The sequence below is a fragment of the Ammospiza caudacuta genome, chromosome 22 (genome assembly GCF_027887145.1).
Source record: "Ammospiza caudacuta isolate bAmmCau1 chromosome 22, bAmmCau1.pri, whole genome shotgun sequence".
Taxonomy (NCBI): domain Eukaryota; kingdom Metazoa; phylum Chordata; class Aves; order Passeriformes; family Passerellidae; genus Ammospiza; species Ammospiza caudacuta.
The window spans coordinates 10,102,713-10,122,357 of record NC_080614.1 but is presented as its reverse complement, the minus strand read 5'-3'; the positions used below and the strand labels follow the sequence as shown (position 1 = coordinate 10,122,357).

At 55.9% G+C, this 19,645-nt stretch overlaps 1 protein-coding gene across 1 annotated transcript in view; it reads right to left on the bottom strand.

Moving 5' to 3' along the window:
* AGRN (agrin) overlaps positions 1–19,645 on the bottom strand; it is a 65,186-nt gene that overhangs the window by 37,529 nt on the left and 8,012 nt on the right. The window contains exon 3 of the mRNA XM_058818636.1: positions 546–593. Within this exon, the coding sequence (XP_058674619.1) occupies positions 546–593 (48 nt within the window). The remainder of the gene's footprint in view (positions 1–545; positions 594–19,645) is intronic.

Below are 19,645 nucleotides of genomic sequence, written 5' to 3'. Positions count from 1 at the left end.
GCTGCCAGCAAAGGCAGGGGGTTTAAGCCTGGTTTTAAAAAGGGAACAAAGCTCCTGTGATGGTTTTATCTCAGCCTGGGCTTGCCTGCCCTGCATCCAGCAGCTCCTGAAGCTGATAAGAACCTCACAAAGAAAAAAATAAAAAAAAAACCAAAAAACCAAACCCAAAGTTCTCTGTGAAACCAGAGGAAAGGTGGGAGAAAATGCAAGGCTGCAGAAATTCACCTTTTGCAGCCCTTCCCTGCTTCCAGCCAGGAAAATATCTGGGAAAAGGGAGCACTAAGGGGCTCCTGCATCCCCTGCTCACCAAAATCCTGAATTCCCAGGAAAGCTCCTGGAAAAAGGGGGCAATGAGAGGCACCTGCTTTCCTTCCTCACACAAATCCTGCATCCCAAAAAATTCCCTGGAAAATGGGAGCACTGAGAGGTTTGGGGACACTCTGCGCTCAGCCCCAGGGCTTTGGGGACACTCAGCCCCAGGGCTTTGGGGACACTCAGCCCCAGGGGTTTCAGGGCTTTGGGGACACTGGGGACACTGCACTCACCATCCCGCGGCGGCGTCGGCGTCTGCGTGAAGTAACTGTTGGGTTTGTCTGCAAGGAAACAAAAACCAGGGAGCTGTCACGGGTTCCTCGGGCACAACCCTGCCCCAGCCCTTTTTGGGATGGAGTTTCACCCCTCCTTGAGGAGATTTGGCTCCCAGGAGCTCCTGGAAGCAGGAGGGAATGGCAGGAAGGGGAGGCAGGATCACCCAAACCCAGTTTGGGACAGCCCCAGGTACTGATGGAGCTGTCATGGGTTCCTCAGGCACAACCCTGCTCCCAGCCCTTTTTGGGATGGTGTTTACCCCTCCTTGAGCAGGTCTGGCTCCCAGGAGGTCCCAGGAGGTCCCAGGATCCCCCCAAAGCCAGTTTGGGGCAGCCCCAGGTCCCAATGGAGCTGTCATGGGTTCCTTGGGATGCTGCTTCACCCCTCCATGAGCAGATCTGGCTCCCAGGAGGTCCCAGGATCCCCCCAAAGCCAGTTTGGGGCAGCCCCAGGTACCAGGGGAGCCTCTCTGGGAGCAGCCCCCAGTCCTGGCAGGGCTGGACCTGCCCCAGCCTGCCCTGCCCCATCTCCTGGGGGCTCTGGGGCCAATCCTGCTGTGGATCACACCCCACACACACCTGGGCACGCAGCCAGCAGCTCAGCCCAGAGCAGGAATGCTGCAGCCCCCTGCATCACTCCTGCCCTTCCAAATCCTCACATCCCACAGTCATCATTTGCACCAGCCCTTCCAGATCCTCACATCTCCCAATCATCTCCAGCCCTTCCCAAATCCTCACATTCCCCAGATCATCACCAGCCCTTTCCAAATACTCACATCCCACAATCATCACCTGCACCAGCCCTTCCAAATCCTCAGATCCCCTGGATCATCACCAGCCCTTTTATAAACCCTGCCCTCCCCTGGATCATCTCCTGCCCTTTCCAAATCCTCACATCCCACAATCAACACTTGCACCAGCCTTTCCAAATCCTCACATCCCCCCAGTCATCTCTAGCCCTTCCCAAATTCTCACAACCCCCATATCATCATTTGCACCAGCCCTTCCAGATCCTCACATCTCCCAGTCATCACCAGCCCTTCCCAAACCCTCACATCCCCCAAATCATCACCTGCACCAGCCCTTCCCAAATCCTCACATCCCCTGGATCGTCACCAGCCCTTCCCAAATCCCCCATTCCCGGATCCCCACCCAGATTAGGGATGGAGCTGCCAGCAGCAGCAGCAGCAGCAGCAGCAGCAGGTGGGAGCTGTCCTGGCCCACGCAGAGCCACCCTCACAGCTCTGCTCCCTCTTCCCTGCCAGGGAAAAGTGGGACAGGGAGCTGCCAATCCGGGATTGTCCCCAAGGCAGCCCCAATGCTGGAATTGTCCCCAAGGCTGCCCCAATGCTGGGATTGTCCCCAGGGCACCCCCAATCCCAGGACTGTCCCCAGGGCAGCCAGGAGCTCCGGGAGGAGCCCAGCCTGGTGACCCTGGGATCCATCCTGCCCACTCAGGGACACCTACAGTTATTGAGGAAGAGCAGCACGGCGAATCCCAGCGTGGAGGTGGCCAGCAGGATGAGGCAGATGTTGCAGGGGATCATGAAATACCTCACCACCAGGGACACCTTGTGCTGGTAGAGCCGGTCCCGCTCCAGGGCCCCCGGCGCCATGGGGTACTGGCACGCTGTCATGCTGGGCACCCCCAGGCTCGCAGGGATCCCTGTCCTTGCCCCCGCGTGCTTTTGGCAGTTTAGGTTTTCCCAGAGGTTCCCATCTCGGCTGGCAGCAGGGTGGGGGCACCTTCAGGACTCTGTGCCCGGCGGTGCCATGGCAGAGGCGTGGCCTTGGGGACAGCTTGGGGACAGCTCCGGAGGCACAGGGACACTCAGCCAGCCCCGAGGTGTCAATCCATGGGTGCTCGCAGACAGCAAGCCAAAATGCCCAGAAAGGAAACCAAAATGCCCGGAAAGCAAACCAAAATCCTGGCGCCGAGGGCTCCAAATCCGTGGCTGAGCCCAGCAGGACAAGGACACGCCGGGCTGGGAACGGTGGGAATGTGACAGCAGGAGCAGAGCTGGGACAGGGACTGTGCCAGCACAGGAGTGCTCCCAGGCTTGGGAATATTGCTGTTCTCTGGGATAACGGCTGAGATCCTCCAGGATAACCTCTCAGATCCTCTGGGCTATCTTCTGGGATAACTGCTGAGATCCTCTGGGATATCTTCTAGGATCCTCAAGGATAACTGCTGAGATCCTCCACGATGTCCTCTCAGGTCCCCCAGGATCACCTCTTAGATTCTCTGGGATATCCTCTCAGATCCTTCAGGATAATCTCTGGGATCCCCCAGGATCACCTCTCAGATCCTCGCCAGTCTCACTCGGGGCACACGGAGCTCCCTCCGCTGTCCAGCGGCTCCTCCAGGACACGTCCGGCAGCCTCTGACCCTCTGCAGGTCCTCACAGCTGGGAGTGGCCAAAATTCCGGGAGAAACCCAAAATTCTGGGAGTGGCCAAATTTCCAGGAGCAGCCCAAAGGATTCCCAGAGAAAACCCAAAATTCCAGGAGCAGCCAAGATTCGAGAGCAGCCCAAGGATTCCAGGAGCATCACAAGGATTCTCAGAGAAGCCCAAAATTCCAGGAGCAGCCCAAGGATTGCAGGAACAGCCCAAGGATTCCGGGAGAATCTCAAAATTCCAGGATCAGTCCAAGGATTCTGGGAGCAGCCAAGATTCCGGGAGCAGCGCAAGGATTCGGGAGCAGCCTGAGAATTCCAGGATCAGCCCGAGGATTCCAGGATCAGCCCGAGGATTCCAGGATCAGCCCGAGGATTCCAGGAGCAGCCCAAGGATTCCAGGAGCAGCCCAAGGATTCGGGAGCAGCCCGAGCATTCAGGGCTGCGGCTCAGCCGCGCCGCGCTCAGCCCAAGGCAGACACTCCCTCTCTCCCTCCGAGGCTCCTCTCAGCTCCATCCCCGCTGCCTCCCCAGGCCAGCCCGGCTCTCCAGGACCCAGCCGAGGCTCGGCCCGGCGGGCGGGGGCCCGGCTCGGTTCGGCCCGGCTCAGTGCCCGCCTGGCGCCGCTCGGACATGCCGGTGCCTCCCGGGCGGAGCGCGGCTCGGCGGCATGGAGCGGCTGGGATGGATGAGATGGGATGGGTGGGTGGGATGGATGGGTGGGAGGTGGATCCTATTCCCGGTGGTCTCCGTGCGCCCCCCGCGCGGGGAAGGGGCCGCGCAGCATCAGACAAGGGAGCGGCAGCGCGGAGCGAGCCCGGAGCTGCCCCCGCCCCGCATCCCTCCCTCCTTCCCTCCCCACCCTCCTCTCCCTCCCTCCTCCCGACCCCGGCGAGCCAACAAAGGGGCGCGGGGGCGCAGGGGCGCGGCGCACACAAAGGGCGGGGGCGGCGGGGGTCGCGCAGGAACCGCTCCCCACCCGGGCGCGGCGAGGGAAGGGCGGGGGACCCTCCCCAGGACCCCCGGGATCAGCACGGAGGGGTGCGATAGGCGAGAGGGGGCTCAGCCCCTCCGGCTGCCCGCACCTCTGCCGGCATCGCCCCCCGAGAGACCCCCGGGGATGGCAGAGCAGCATGGAAAAACCCGGTTATTGTTTTTAGGGTGTTATCAGCACAGGCTCCCCAAAACCAGCCTGAAAGAGCAGCAGGAGAAAACCCGGTTATTTTTAGGGTGTTACCGGCACAGGCTCCCCAAAACCAGCCGGGAAAAAGGAGCAGGGATGGAACTGCTCCAACCCTGCGGGCTGTTCCTGCATCCCTCTCGGATGGGGAAGGTGCCACCAGCAGGGCTGCGTGGAAGCCAGAGGAAGGTGAAGGTCCAACAATGGGCTGGGAGCTGCTGCCCCAAACACAAACCCAGGAGCTCGCCCTGCCCTGCCTCGGGTGGAGGCTCTGCCAGGATGGCAGAACACAAACATTCCCTCCCCTTCTCCCTCTGGGGGTCTGGGGGCTGTGGCTCCATCGAGGCAGCTCTGGGGGCTGCTCACAGTTCCTGCTCCCCACTGGATTCCTGCTCCCTGCTCCTCCCAAAAGCAACAACTCGGGACAAAAACCTTCACCAGGGGCAGGTTCTGCTCCCAGCCCTCCCAAGAATCCTTCCCTCCTCACCCAGGCAATGCACCTGCAGCCCCAGGGACACAGAGATTAAAGAATCCTCCCCTCCCACGGGGACATGGGGGGACACTGGGTGGTCCCCAGCAGGGCAGGGCACCCCTGCAGGAGCTCCCTGTGGGATGGGCACAAATTACCCCCCAGCCACCCCACAAACGCCCCTGCTCCTCTCCGAGGGCTGGGAGCATCCTGAGCTGCAAATCCAAGGAAAAAATCAGAGAAAAAAGGGGGAAAAACCAAAGTCACATCCAGGAGATTGCTCCTCTTTAAACCTGCCGTGCTCCCTGCATCCTTCAGTGCCTTTTCCTGCATTCTTCTCCTGTTTGTTCTTGCATCCTTCCCAACCCAGCTCCTGCATCCTTCTGCTCCTCCTGCATCCTTCCCATGTTTTCCCCTTCCATCCTTCCCGTCCCAGCCCCTCCACCCTTCCTGTGCCACAGGTGCCCAATTCCTGCCCTGCTGTCACCACTCTGTGCCCATCCCTGTCCCCTCCACAGCCCCAGGGTAGGGCTCAGCCCCGGCTGTGAACAATTCCCAGAGGGAACCGAGCTTTGCCTCCTCCCCGAGCTGCTTTCACATGCAAATCAGCCACGTCCCTCCCTGTCCCCTGCGGGGCCACTTTGAGGGGCAGCTTTTGTGTCCCCAGCCCCAGCAGGGACACGCTGGCTCCTCACCCTCCTGGGAATCCCAAACACTGTGTCCCTCTGGGGTTTGGCATGGCATCTGACACTCTCGGGGTCCCGTTGCCCTGCTGTGACCCCAGTGGGGTCACTTTGGGGTCCATCAGTGTCCCTGTCCCAGAGGTGCCACCTCTCTGGTGACAATGAGAGTGACTTAGGGGTCCATCGGTGTCCCTGTCCCCAGAGCCACCCAGCTGCCACCTCTCTGGTGACACAGACAGCAGGCACAGGACAGTGTCACCTGCTCCCTCGGCCAGCCAGGGACACCCAGCCAGGTGTGTTCCTGGCCTGTCACCTCAGCCAGGAAGGAGAACCCAGCAAGAGATCGCCGAGCAAAAAAGGCCAGAAAGTAAAAAAAAAAAGTAAAGAGAGCAAAAAGGCAAAAAAGAAAAAAAAAAAACCAAAATGGCCATAAAAGCCTAAATGGCACCATAAAAGTCAAAATAACCATAGAAGCAAAAAGAGGCCATAAAAGCAAAAACAAAGGACGTAAGTCACCTTTGGCTCCAGAAGGCGCAGCTGGGAGAGCCAATTCAGGTGTCACAGCCGGGCCAGAGGGTGACAGGAGGGTGACAGGGGGGGCTAAGGACAGCAGGGAGGGGTTATCCCAAAATTCCTGAAATACCGATATATAGATTCTATACAGATTCTATATTGATCTATATATATAATAGAATATATAAATATATTTTCTATATATTCCTGGGCTGCCAGGAATATACATTATATATATTCTATTATATATAGAATATATAATAGAATATACAGAATATTATATATTCTATATAATATATAGAATATTATAGATATATTATTATATATCTATAATATTATATATGCAGTAATATATATCTATAATGTATATATTATCTATAAATATCTATTATATAATTGATATATATAATATATAATACTATATATTATATATATATATTCTATATATAATAGAATATATATAGTCTATTATATATAGAGAGAGAGACTATGTATATTATATATAGAATATATATGCTGCTCCATGGGAGCAGCAGCCTGAGCTTGAGCTTAAATTCCCTCCCGTTCCTCCCAGCTCCCAAAACCCCGATCTGCTGCTCGGGAGGATGATTGACAGCTGTCAGTCACGCCCTCCGAGGCGCGGCTCCTGCTGTTGCCAGGCTGATTCCCCACCTGGCTGCCTTCCCGCTAATCCTGTTTGGCAGGGAGCTAATTGGGATTTATCTGGCAGCGCCCAGGGCCTGCCGAGCGCTCCGCGCTTCCTCCCCGAGGCAGGAGCAGGAGCAGGAGGAGGAGGAGGAGGAGGAGGAGGAGGGAGCCTGCGAAAGGCGCTCGCTCCTTCTCCCTTTCCCCATCCCCGCCCGCAGTTTTTCCCGGCTAATTACCGGAGAGAGGAGCGGGGAAAGGGGGGGGAAAGCGGGGATTTTAATTATTTCATTTAACACTTGGCAGGACCCAGCTTGACTCCCCGCTGAGCAGCGCCTGGAAATAGAGAGCTTTTAAAGGAATAAAGAGCTTTTAGGGGAATAAAGAGCTTTTAGCGGCTCTCGGCGGGAGAGGAGGGAGCGAGGCTGGCGTGTGCGGGGAGGGGTGGGGATGGTAATTCACACCATTCCCAGGAAACATTCCCAAGACGCGCTCCCAATAAACGCTGCCCCTCCTGGAGGGCTGGATAAGCGCTGCCTCTTCAAAAAAAGGGTTTTTTCCCCATGAAACATTCCCAATAAACGCTGCCACTCCCAGAGCGCTGCCTCTGAAAAAGAGGATTTTTCCCCCACTGAAGAACTTTGGCCAAGCAGATCCAACACTGCGCCACAGCAGCCAGGACGCAGCAGAGCAGTGACCATGACACCCCCGGTGCTGTCCCCTGTCCCCAAGAGCAGCCAGGACGCAGCACAGCAGTGACCATGACACCCCCCCGAGGATGTCCCCTGTCCCCAAGAGCAGCCAGGACAGGGCAGTGACCGTGACACCCCCGGTGCTGTCCCCCGTCCCCAAGAGAGGCCGGGACAGAGCAGGGCGGTGCCGGTGACACCCCCGGTGCTGTCCCCCGTGCCCCCGCGACGCTCCGGGAGCGCAGCCCGGCGCCGCCCGGAGGGGAAGCTGCGCTGCTCGGCGGGCTCGCACCGCCACCTGCCGCCGTCACCGAGCCTCTCCCGCCGCCAGGAGCTCCAGAGGGAGCGGGGCAGAGCCCGGAGCAGTTCCACAGACCCGCGCAGAGGAGGGGACAACCGGGGGACGCACAGAGGGACACACAGGACCCTTCCAGCCCTTGCCCATCGCACCCAGAGGGGCTGCACGGGGCACAGCACGGCATTCCCAGCACTCCAGCTCCTTTTCTAGCGGCTCGGGAGAGCCACGAGCAGCCAGCCCCAGCTCGGGACAGCCAGCCCCGGCTGCTGCCCTGCTCCCGCCGCGGTGGCACCCCTGGCACCGGGAATGGCACGGGAAGCACCCGGGTTCCCGGTTCCGCGGGGATCGGGAAGCAGCAGCCAGCAGAGGATGCTGTGGGCTCGGGAAATGTCCCTGTGCTCCTCCCCGGGTCCCCGTGTCCCCCCTGGCAGCGGGGCTCATTCCCAGCCCATCCCTCGGGATCAGCGAGGAAATCCGGCTTTATCAGCTCCCTCCACAGCTGGGGCTGCTTCAATCCCCTCAGCTCCTCTGGAACGAGGGGCAGCTGGGCTGGCACAGCCTCGTCCCACCCCGCACCACCCCAAAAAGCTGCTTTGGGCTGGCAGTGAGCCCAAAGGTCCTGGGGTGAGCAGAGAAGGGAAGGGGAGCAGCTCCAGCCCCAAATTTGGGGCAGTCCTGGTTCAATCCCTTCTCCTCAGTTCCTCTGGCACCCAAGGGCAGAGCTGGCACTGCTTTGTCCCACACCACTCCAAAAAATGGTCCCAAAAGTCCTGGGGTGAGGAGAGAAGGGAAAGGGAGCAGCTCCAGCCCCAAATTTGTGGTACTCCTGGTTCAATCCCTTCTCCTCAGCTCCTTTGGCACCCAAACCTTGTCCAACCTGGCCCTGGGCACTTCCAGGGATGTGCCAGCTCCTCTGGGCACCAGTGCCAGTGTTTGCCACCCTAACTGTTAAAATTTATTCTATTTATATTTCTATTTATGCCAGCGTTTACCACCCTCACTGTTAAAATTTATTCTATTTATTCTATCAAGTCTTAACCCTCCCTCCTCCAGCTTAAACCCATCCCTGCCTCTCTTTGCTTTTCCCTGAAATTTCCCAAGGAATTCCTGCACACCTGGAGCTCCCCAGCGCAGCCAGGAGCAGGACAGGAATTCCCTGGATCTCAGCAATGCCCCAACCTTGCCCAGTGCTCCCAGTTTGCCCCAGTGCCCGCCCTCCCAGGCCGCTGGTGGAGGTGAGAGGCTGAGGATGGAGAGGAAGATGAGGGAATCACCAGGTGAGGATGGAGAGGAAGATGAGGGAAGCACCAGGTGAGGATGGAGAGGAAGATGAGGGAAGCACCAGGTGAGGATGGAGAGGAGGATGAGGCAAGCACGAGATGAGGAGCTCCCATTGCTCCAGCACATCCCGAGGGATGAGGATGACAGGGACGAGGCCAGCCAGGCTGATGGTGGATGGAGAAAATGGCAATTTTGGGTTTTTATTTTTTAGCCCCACCACTTACCGGCCAGAAGCTTCCTATGTTCTTTAGAAAGCAGAGGAGGAGAAAAAGGAGAGAAGAAATCAGGTTAGAAGCAGGAAAATCAGGAGCAGCCCCCAAGCTTTGCTCCTCCCCAAGCCCCCTCTGCCACCTGCCAGGGAGGAACTGCCCCAGGGGACACCAGGGCACAAGGAGGGGACAGCAGGGCTGGTTGCCGTGGTTTTGGGGACATTCCTGTTTGCTGGGGGGTGTCAGCTCTGACTGTCGCCCTGGGCACAGTGGCACAGTGCCCGGTGCCACATCAGGGCCACGCTCCCGGAGCTGTGCCTGGCACAGGAGCTGTTGTCACCACCCCTGGCACTCCCTGGTGTCCTCTGGCACGCCACCACACCCCGAGGGCAGCCCGGATGTGCCCGGGACAGGTGACACGGGACAGGTGACATGGGACAGGTGACACGGGCCAATGACACGGGACAAGTGACGGGACAATGACACGGCACAGGTGACACGTGCCCAAGGCCAGCAGGCAGGAGCAGTGCCAGGGCACACCGCCCCATTATTCCTGGGCATTCCCAACCTTCCCCACCAATGTCCCCCCGGGCTGTGGTGGCCCCAGGGCTCGGGGCTGGTGACAAAGTGACAGTGCCACCTCCAGGTGTGGACAGCTGGGAATGTTCCTCACCAGGATCCAGGGAAATCAGGGCAGGGAAATGATGGAGCTGCCTGGCCAGGAGCCCCCAGAATTCCCCCAGGGAATGGGAACAGCAGCTCTGAGCACCGGGAGGGGACAGGAGGGACAAACCCCAAACCTGCCCTCAGAGCCCATGGAGAGAGGGGGAAATGGGGAAAAGGGGCAGGGGGCTCTGGGAGGGCTGCTGAAGGGTGGGGAACGTGGTCCCACAAGGGTTAAAAGGGCCTTGGGGGCCCCTCGGCCACGCTGGGCATTGACCACGAGCTGAGGGTCACCATGGGGACACCAGACCATTCCTGTGCTCAGCCACATTGACCCAGAGCTGCAGATGGACACTCCAGCCCCATCCCACACAATTCCTGCCCTCTCCACAGGCCCCTGTCCTTCAGAGACCCCACAGCCACACTGGACACTTGACCACGAGCCAGACTGGACACTTGACCCCATGGAGCCACAGGACAAGCATGACTCCTGGATGACTCCAGACAATTCCTGTGCTCAGCCAAATCCACCCAGAGCTGCAGATGGACACTCCAGCCCCTTTCCAGACAATTCCTGCCCTCTCCACGGCCCCCTGTCCTTCAGAGACCCCACAGTCACACTGGACACTTGACCCCACGCAGCCACAGGACAAGGATGACTCCAGACAATTCCTGTGCTCAGCCACAGCTCCAGACAGACATCCCAGCCCCTTCCCACACAATTCCCATCCAGACCCCTCCCCAGCCCAGCAGGGCTCCCACATCCCCTCTGACTTCCAGAACAAAAGTGCCATTGAGCCCAGCCTGCCTCTCCTTCCAACCCCTGCAAAACTCCCCCGATTTATGATTTTCCCCTCGCTGGAGCTGCAGCTCCGTGGGGCAGCTGTGAGCATCGAGGAGAGGCAGAGAAGTTTGTTTTGGCCCAGGTTAAATAAATCCAAACCCGAAAGGAGGGCGGGAGGCTCCGTGCCAAGGTCAGGGGGAAGTTTCCTGTCACAGACATCTTTTATGGAAAATCTTTTCCTTAGGGTTTTTCCTCCTGAGGAGCTGAGAGGCCTCAGGAACAAAATGCAAACAATGGTTATCTGCTGCTGTGGGATGCAGCAGGTGCATCTGTGATTGGTCTCATGTGGTTGTTTCTAATTAATGGCCAATCACAGCCCAGCTGCCTCAGGCTCTCTGTCAGAGACAGAAGCTTTGTTATCATTCTTTGCTATTCTTGTTCTTAGCTTAGCTATCATTCTGAAACATTTTCTTCTATTCTTTTAGTATAGTTTTAATGTGACATATATCATAAAATAATAAATCAAGCCTTTGAAGCATGGAGTCAGATCCTCATCTCTTTCCCAATCTGAAAACCCTGTGATACGGTCACAGCCACCCTGGGCAGGATGGTGCTGGGCCATCCCCTGTGGCACCCAGCCCTTCCCTGCCCGTCCAGGCCGTGCCCGTGAGTCACTGGCACTGCTGGGAAGCCACGTGTGGCCTGGCCAAGCCGCCCTGGGGCTGCTCCTGAGTCACTGCCAGGGTTTAACCCAGACAGGGGCAAAGCTCAGCCGGGCACGCTGTGCCAGGCAAAGCCTGCACGGATCCCAGCTGGAAAGGAGGATCTGGAATGGATTTAACCCAAACGCGGGCAGGGCAGGGGTGACTGTCCCAGTTATCCCAGGAGGGGAGCTGCTCCTTGCAGGGATGGGATTGGGCAGCTGGGAACAGCCAGAGCCAGCACAAGGGGCTGGGAAAGCCAGGACACATCCAGGCACCACTCGCGATTTGAAGCAGCCGCCTGATGCTGACACTTTGTAGGGATCCTATGATTATTCCTCCACATTTCTATCCACTGATGAGGATCTTACTCTTCTAGTATATGAATTACAATCTACTTCCAATCCTTAGAATCTGGTTTAAATCCAGAGAACAGTGATAAACATAACCTTATTCATACTAACCCTATCGCTAACCCTAAGTATCCTCCTGACTGCACTGAACTTCTGACTCGCCCAAATAACCCCAGACTCAGAAAAAACATCCCCATACGAGCGTGGATTCGACCCCCTGGGATCTGCCCGACTCCCCTTCTCAATCCACTTCTTCTAGCAGCCATCCTCTTCCTCCTGTTCGACCTAGAAATGGCCCTGCTCCCAGTTATCCCAGGAGGGGAAGCTGCTCCTCGCAGGGACGGGATTGGGCACCTGGGAGTGCCCAGAGCCAGCACAAGGGGCTGGGAAAGCCAGGACAGGCACAAACAGCTCCAGCAATTTCATCATGCAATCCCTCTGAGAGTTTTCCTCGAGCCTGGCAAGGAACTAAGGATTTTCTGAAGTTTGGGGCACGCTTTTGTTAATTACAGACTAATTAGGCACGTTAGAGCACATCAGCACCAAACTCCGACCCTGCCTCCTTGTAGAGCTGGGATTGTGGGATTGGGAGAGGAGGTTCTGGGATTGGGAGCTGGAATGGGAGCTAAGAAGCATCCCCAGAGCCGGGATGGGAGCTCAGGAGCATCCCCAGAGCCCCATCAGGACAGAGGGAGAGGAAGAGGCCGGCACTGCCCCACCTTCCTCCCTTCCCCAGCTCTGCAAGTCCCCGAAAGGCTGCCAGGATTGGAACCAGATGTGTCGGAAGCGTCTCATTAGCTGTAATTGCTTCGGGAGGATTTGAGGTTTCCCCTCTCTGCCACCACCACCAAAACCCTTGGAAGGAGCGGGACAAGGGGAAAAAACCCCTTGAGGCAGAGCTTGTGCTGCACAAACGTTTGGGGAAAGTTTGTCCAGCCGGGGCTGGCGGCAGGCTGAGGGATCTGAAACCATCCCGGCAGATTAGGCTGGAAAAACTCCGCCTAAATCCCACTTTGGCTGGAAAAACTCGGCCTAAATCCCACTTTCCTGCCTCAGCAGGGCCAAATGAGCCATGAAATGGGCTCAGAGCTCAGGCCCTGGCACCCTCCTGGCTTTCAGAGGGGGAAAGCACGCACGGGACATGCCAGGAGCTCCTTCCCAAAGTTTGGGACACTCCAGCAGCTCCAGGCGTCCCTGACCCATCCCTGGTTTTCTCCTTGGCTCCCAGGGCTGATCCAAGCTCTCAGAGCAGGCAGGTCCTGGCAGGGAACAGAGTAGGGACCCCCAAACCCAGGCAGGGTTCAGGGTTTGTGGGTCTGGATGGGATCCAAGCCCTTCCAAGGCCCCGTGGCACCCAGGGCCAATCCCTCCCTGTGCTGCACAGGTTTCCCATGCCAGGTGTGACCTCCCACCTGCTCCCTAGATCACCTGTTTGTTCCTGGGCTGAATTCCCACTTCTCCCCATGAAACCACCAGAATTCCCAATTTATGGCATGGATCCCCATGAAACCACCAGAATTCCCAATTTATGGCACGGATCTCTCCACAGCTCTCCCCACCAGCGCTGGGTTTGATCCGTCCTCCCTCAGGGAGCAGAGCAGAGCCACCCTGCTGTCCCCAGCTCTGGCTCCATCCCTTCCATGGGGCTGAGCTGTGCCCAGCCCTGCTGAGGGGGGATCACGGAAAATCCAGGGAGCAGCTCCCTGAATCCCAAACCCCACCAGAAGTGTCCCCATCTGTGTGCAGGGCTGTCCCCATGTCCCCATCTGTGTGCAGGGCTGTGCCTGTCCCTGTGTCCCCTTTTGTCCCCATCTGTTGTCCCCTTTGCTGGGACCCCGTGCCTGTCACCAGCCCCGGGTGGGACAGAGCGATGGTGGCTCAGAGGAGGAGCTGCAGCCCCTGATTTTGGTGGGAGCAGCACAGGGGGGCCAGCAGCAGAGCCGTGGGGCTCCTCTGGGGTGTCGCTGTCCCCAGCACAAAGGGCGCCTGTGTTGCAGCCTGGCGCTGCTCCCTGGGCACGCAGCCAGGGCTGGCAGCTCCAGCAGAGCAATCAAAGCCCTGCTTGTGCTGCAGAGCCCCCCGAGCACGGCTGGGGCACCCACGCAGGGAGGCAAGGCCACAGCAGCCTGCCAGGACAGCCTGTGCACAGATGGGGACAAGGGGACAGCCTGCACACAGATGGGGACAGGATGGGGACAGCCCTGCACACAGATGGGGACAGGAGCCAGGCTGGGCTGAGGAAAGGCTGTGCCACGGGCATGGGCAGCTCCAGGATCCCTAAAAACCCTTCCCTTGCCAGGGCAGGAGCTGGGAATGGATCCAGGATGGATCCCTGTCCCCACCATTCCAGCACAGACACCCCAAATCCCTCCTGCTGCTGGCACGGATCTGGTGATGCCAAACCGGACAGGATCAGCTCCCATTGGCAATTCTGAGCCCACACTCCCTGCACAGAGCCAGCCCCTTTGCCCAGCCCAGGCAGCTCATCCCAGCTTCCCAAATCCCCCCTCCCCAGCAGCACAGCCTCTCCAGTGTCCCCATTTCCCTGCAGTGTCCCCAAATGCCAGCTCCCCCCAGGAATCCCACCGGCCTCTCCTTTTCCTTCGCTGCTTTAAAGTCGCTTTTCCACCGCCCTGAATAATTGACAGGAACATGAAAATTTAAACTCTTTCAAGATCCCATTAAAATTCATTCCCTTCCCCTCTGGAGAATTGCCACTGCCAGAGTCCCATGTAGGGCAGCTGCCTCCCTCCCCAGGACTTACCTCCAGAGCAAATTCCCTCAGAATTGTTCCATGGAGACCCCAAAACAGCATCTTGCATCCCTCCCCAAAACAGCATCCTGCATCCTTCTCCAAAACAGCATCCTGCATCCCATCAGCATCAGCCTGCTCCTCCCATCCCTCCTGATCCCAGCAGCAATCCTGCAGCTCTGCCTCCTCCTGCCCCCTGATGATCCTGCATTCCCCTGCCTTCCCAGGATAATGGATCCTGAATTTTCCTGCATTCCCAAGATAATGGGATCCTGAATTTCCCTGAATTCCCAGGATAATGGGATCCTGAATTTCCCTGAATTCCCAGGACAACGGGATCCTGCTCTGATCCAGGACTGCAGCCTCTCATCCCCGTCCTCACAAGAATTGTGGGCTGGGATTCCCAAAATCCCTCATCCCCAGTTAGTCCTGTTGTGCATCCCTTCTTCCCTGACCCTGAGGAATAACTGAGGAATAACCTCAGGAACAACTGAGGAATAATTTAAGGAATAATCTAAGGAATAATTGAGGAATAACGGAGGAATAACGGAGGAATAACCTCAGGAATAACCTCAGGAATAACCTCAGGAATAACCTCAGGAATAACCTCAGGAATAACCTCAGGAATAACCTCAGGAAACCATCATGCAGCATTAAAAAAAAACAGTAAAAAATAAAGGCCAGAGCTGCTTTCAGTGCTGTTAAAACGCCACCAAAGCCACCAATCCCTTTTCTGGGAGCACCCTGTGCCTCCCAGCTGCTTGCCAGCCCTCCAGAGGCTGCAGGGCAGCTCGGGTTTCCCAGGGAAGCTGGAGTTAATTAACTGTCACAGCCCTGGGCAAAGCCCTCCCAATTCACCCCACTTGACCAAGTGACCCCAAGGATTTGGAACAGGCTCCATAAATCCAGGGCCACGTGGGGTTTGTTTTCCTGGAGGGAATTGCCAGGGAGTTCACACCTCCCTTTCCAGCACAGGGACTCCATCCTCAGCATCCCTGAGATTCCCTTTGCCAGGGAATGTTTTATATCCATGCCCCTGTAATGGGGACAGAGGGGTTTCATCCTGTCCAAGGAACAGGGAAATCCATCTCACAGCCTCAGGAACCACACAAACCATCCCTGTGTGGCTTTCCTGCCCCACTTTCCATCCCAAAGAGAAGAGCAACGATGTTCTTACCTAATGAATAATCCACAATCCACCAGGGACGGGGCAGCACATGGAAAGAAAAACAAACACAGGGAAAAACAGCTGGATCAGAACAGGGGAAATCCTGCTCAGGAAAAGGGCCCAGCCCTGCTCCTGCCTGGGCATGGGCAGCAGCTGGACCCTCACCCCAACAATGCTGCAGCCCCCTCCTCCCTCTAGGGCAGAGATTGCCCTAAAAAAAGGTGCAGAACCTCAGGGAAGAGATCTCCCCCCAAATAGGCTCCAGCCCACCCTGCAGAAATTTCCCCCCCAAAAAAGCTGCACCCACAGAGATTCACCCCAAAAATCTGCAGTGTCGTAGATCAAGGGGTCACTCAATACATTTGCAGCCCCCCAGGGCAAAGATTCACCCCAAAAGCCCTGCATTTTCCCCTAAAAATTCACCCCAAAAATCCTGCATTTTCCCCCCAGAGATTCACCCCAAAAAGCTGCAGCTCCTTAGGGAAGAGATTCATCCCCAAAAGCTGCTTCCTCCAGATACTCACCCCCTAAAAAACTGCAATTCTCCCTAGAGATTCACCCCCAAAAACCTGCCATTCCCCCCAGAGATTCACCCCAAAAAGCTGCAATTCCTCACAGAGATTCACCATAAAAATCCTACATTTCCTCCAAGATTCACCCCCCGGAGCAGGGGTGACCCCAGAGGGGCAGGGCAGGGCTCCTGCGCTCCCGTCCCAGAGCAGGGAGGCCAAGGGGGCAGCAGCTGTGCCAGGGCCGTGCCAGGGTTGCCAAGGCTGCCGCGCTCTGTTATCCACCAACAGCCTTTGAAGTCAGGGCCCAGGAATGTCCCCATGCCAGGAGGGGGGGACGGGGACCCCAGGGCCAGCAGGGGCACCTGGTGCTCCCCAGAGCATCCCGAGCACAGCCCCTGGGCAGGGACACACAGCACGGCCGGCAGGAGTCACAGAGTTCACAGAACTCACAGAATCCACGGAGTTCATGAAACTCACAGAATTCATAGAATCAGAGAATTCACAGAATACACAGAATTTACAGAATGAATTCACAGCATCACAGAATTTACAGAATTCATAGAACTCACAGAATCCCAGAATTCCAGAATTCACAGAATTCATAGAACTCACAGAATCCACAGTATTCTCCAAATGAATTCACAGAATCACAGAATTCACGGAATGAATTCACAGACTCCACAGAATCACATAATCCAGAGAATTCACAGAATCCCCAGGTTGGAAGAGCCCTTCAAGACTATCAAGTCCAACCCAGCCCCAACACCTTAACTCAACCCTGGCACCCTGAGTGCCACATCCAGGGATGGTGACTGCACCACCTCCCTGGGAATTCCCAAAATTCCCCCAGATTCTCAGAATCCCCAGGTTGGAAGAGCCCTTCAAGACCATCGACCCAACACCTCAACTCAACCCTGGCACCCAGTGCCACATCCAGGCCTTGTTAAACACACCCAGGGATGGGGACTGCATCACCTCCCTGGGCAACCATTCCAGAATTTATCACCCTTCTGTGAAAAACTTCATCACCCTTTCTGTAAAAAACTTTAATCATCTTTCCATAGAAACCTTTATCACCTTTCTGTAAAACACTTTCCCCCAACATCCAACCCGAATTTCCCCACCGGAGGGAACGAGGAGCTCCCTGAGGAACTGAGGCCTGACCTCGTTATGGTGCAGCTGGAAGGACCCAGCAGAGCCAATTATCCATTTTTATCTATTTTTATCCATGTTTTACCCATTCTCCACCCATTCCAGAGCTGAGATGTGATTTCCCCCACCCACAGCCTGGCTCAGCACCCCGAGCTCCCCCAGGCCATCATTGCCAGGTCACAGCTCCTGGGGCCACATTCCAGCCCTTTCCTGGCAGGGCCACCCCATGGACTGACGGACAGACAGACAGCTGGGAAGCGTCTGTCCTGCAGATCCCAGGGCACGGGGTCAGCCTTCTGAGCTCTCAGGGAAAAAATCCCTGCTGGAAAACGGAGCAAAAGGCACTGGCTCTGTGTGAGTGTGCATGGAACGCAGGATTCTGGATCTGCAGCTGGGCCCTGCTCTTATCAGGACAGATGCAGTGGCCAGAGGGTCCCCAAAGAGCAGCTCCAGCCCCCTCTGCTCCTTCCTTCCACCCTCTGCCTGCTCTGGGATGGATTCCAGAGCTCCTCCAAAGGGTTCCCACGGCTGGGATGGCCAAAACCCTGCCCCTGGGGATGGAGCAGGGCTGTCAGCACCGCACAGGCCGCGGAAACACCAGGGCCCAGTGCTCCCAGTGCCCGGGGAGGAGGATGAGGAGGGATAATGCACAGAATGCAGCAGCAGGAATGTCCCCCACCCTCCTAAAGGCTTCCTCCTCTCCTCCTTTGCCCATGGTGGAAAAGCCCAGCCTGAAGGACCAGACCTCCTTGGAAAAGGAGGGCCTGGGGTGGGAACGTCCCCACCATGCACATCCCAGAGCCTGAACCCCCAAACCACAGCAGGGACGCGGCTGGGGCAGCCTGGCACTGCCAGGAAAGGCTGGAAAAGGCTCCCTTGGGCACAGAAAGGACAAATGCAGGGCCTGAGCAGGGCTGGGAGAAACGGAACAACAATTCCAGCTGGGATTTCAGTGCCTGGGAACTGGGGCTTCCATGGGCCACAGCAGCATGGAAGGAGAAGCTTTGGGATGCAGAGTTTAAAGGGAATTTGGCAGGGATGCTCAGTCTGAAGCAGAGCAAAATTCATAGAACAATTCCCAAACCTCTCCCAAGTTGTAGAGTTTAAAGGGAATTTGGCAGGGATGCCCAATGTGAAGCACACCAAAACCCCTCCCAAACCTCCCAGCAGTTTTTATCCATCACTCCCAAGCGGAACAATCCTGTTGTGTCCATTTGGACACGACAGCCTGACAGGTTCCTGGTGCTGCATCCCAAAAAAGGCTCCATCCCACTCCAGCAGCAGGGAAGTTCCAGCTCCTGCTCCCTTCCCTGAGCAAATCGTGGGGAAGCAGAGCAGGATCAGGGTCTGTCTGTCCAAGGCAGGAAAAAGAAGGCAGCAGGACCGGGATGTGAGCTGGATTAAAGCAGCTCTGGACTGAAAAATAGCCCTGCACCAAAAAAAGTATATCTGGACCCAAAAAACAGCCCTGGACACAAAAAACAGCCCTGGACCCACAAAAAACAGCCCAGGACCGAAATAAAAAAAGCCCTGGACCCAAAAAACCAGCTCTGCATCCACAAAAACAGCATTGGACCCCCAAAAAACAGCATTGGACCCCCAAAAAACCAGCCCAGCCTGCAGTGTTTTCCCAAGTGAGTGGGTGGGAAATGCAGCCTTTGATGTTCCACTGAGCGGCTCCAGAACAAAGCTGGGCCACGGGAGATAAAAACACCAAACAAACCTCGCCACGGGACACGTCCGGGACATGGGCTGGGAAAAATTCCGTGGCCAGGGAGGGCACGGCTGCGCCAGCGCCCTGGAAAAACCACAGCACAGCTGCTCTCCTCTCCCAGCAGGGCACCAGGGCCCCAAACCCAGCGTGGTGGGAAAAACCAGCTGGGAAAGCTGCTCTGGGCAGGCAGGTGCCTCCACAATATATAATATATATAATATAATATAATATAATATAATATAATATAATATAATATAATATAATATAATATAATATAATATAATATAATATAATATAATATAATATAATATAATATAATATAATATATATTGTATAGAATATATAATATATATAATATATAATATATTATATATAATACATAATACATTATATATTATATATTATGCATAATATGTTATGTATTATATATTATATATTGGGAGGCATAACATTATTATTATTATTATTATTATTATTATTATTATTATTATTATTATTATTGTTATTGTTATTGTTATTATTGTTATTATTGTTATTATTGTTATTATTGTTATTACTTTCCCTGTGTATCCCTTGGTGAGCTCTGGCATTGCCCAAATTCCCTGGAATTGAGAATCCTGATATTCCCCTGACATCCCTGGAAAGTGCCCAAATTCCCTGCAGCAGGCAACAGTGGCACCTCCCCAAAATTGCTCTCGCTTCCCTTGAAACTGCCCCAAATTCCCTGGAAATGAGTTACCAATGGTGCCTGCCCAATATCCCGCTCACACCCCTGGAAGTTCCCCAAATTTCCTGGAAGAGGCACCAGTGGTGCTCCCCAATATTCCCCTCACATCCCTGGAAACTCCCCAAATTCCCTGGAATCGAGGCACCAGTGATAATCCTATTAATCCT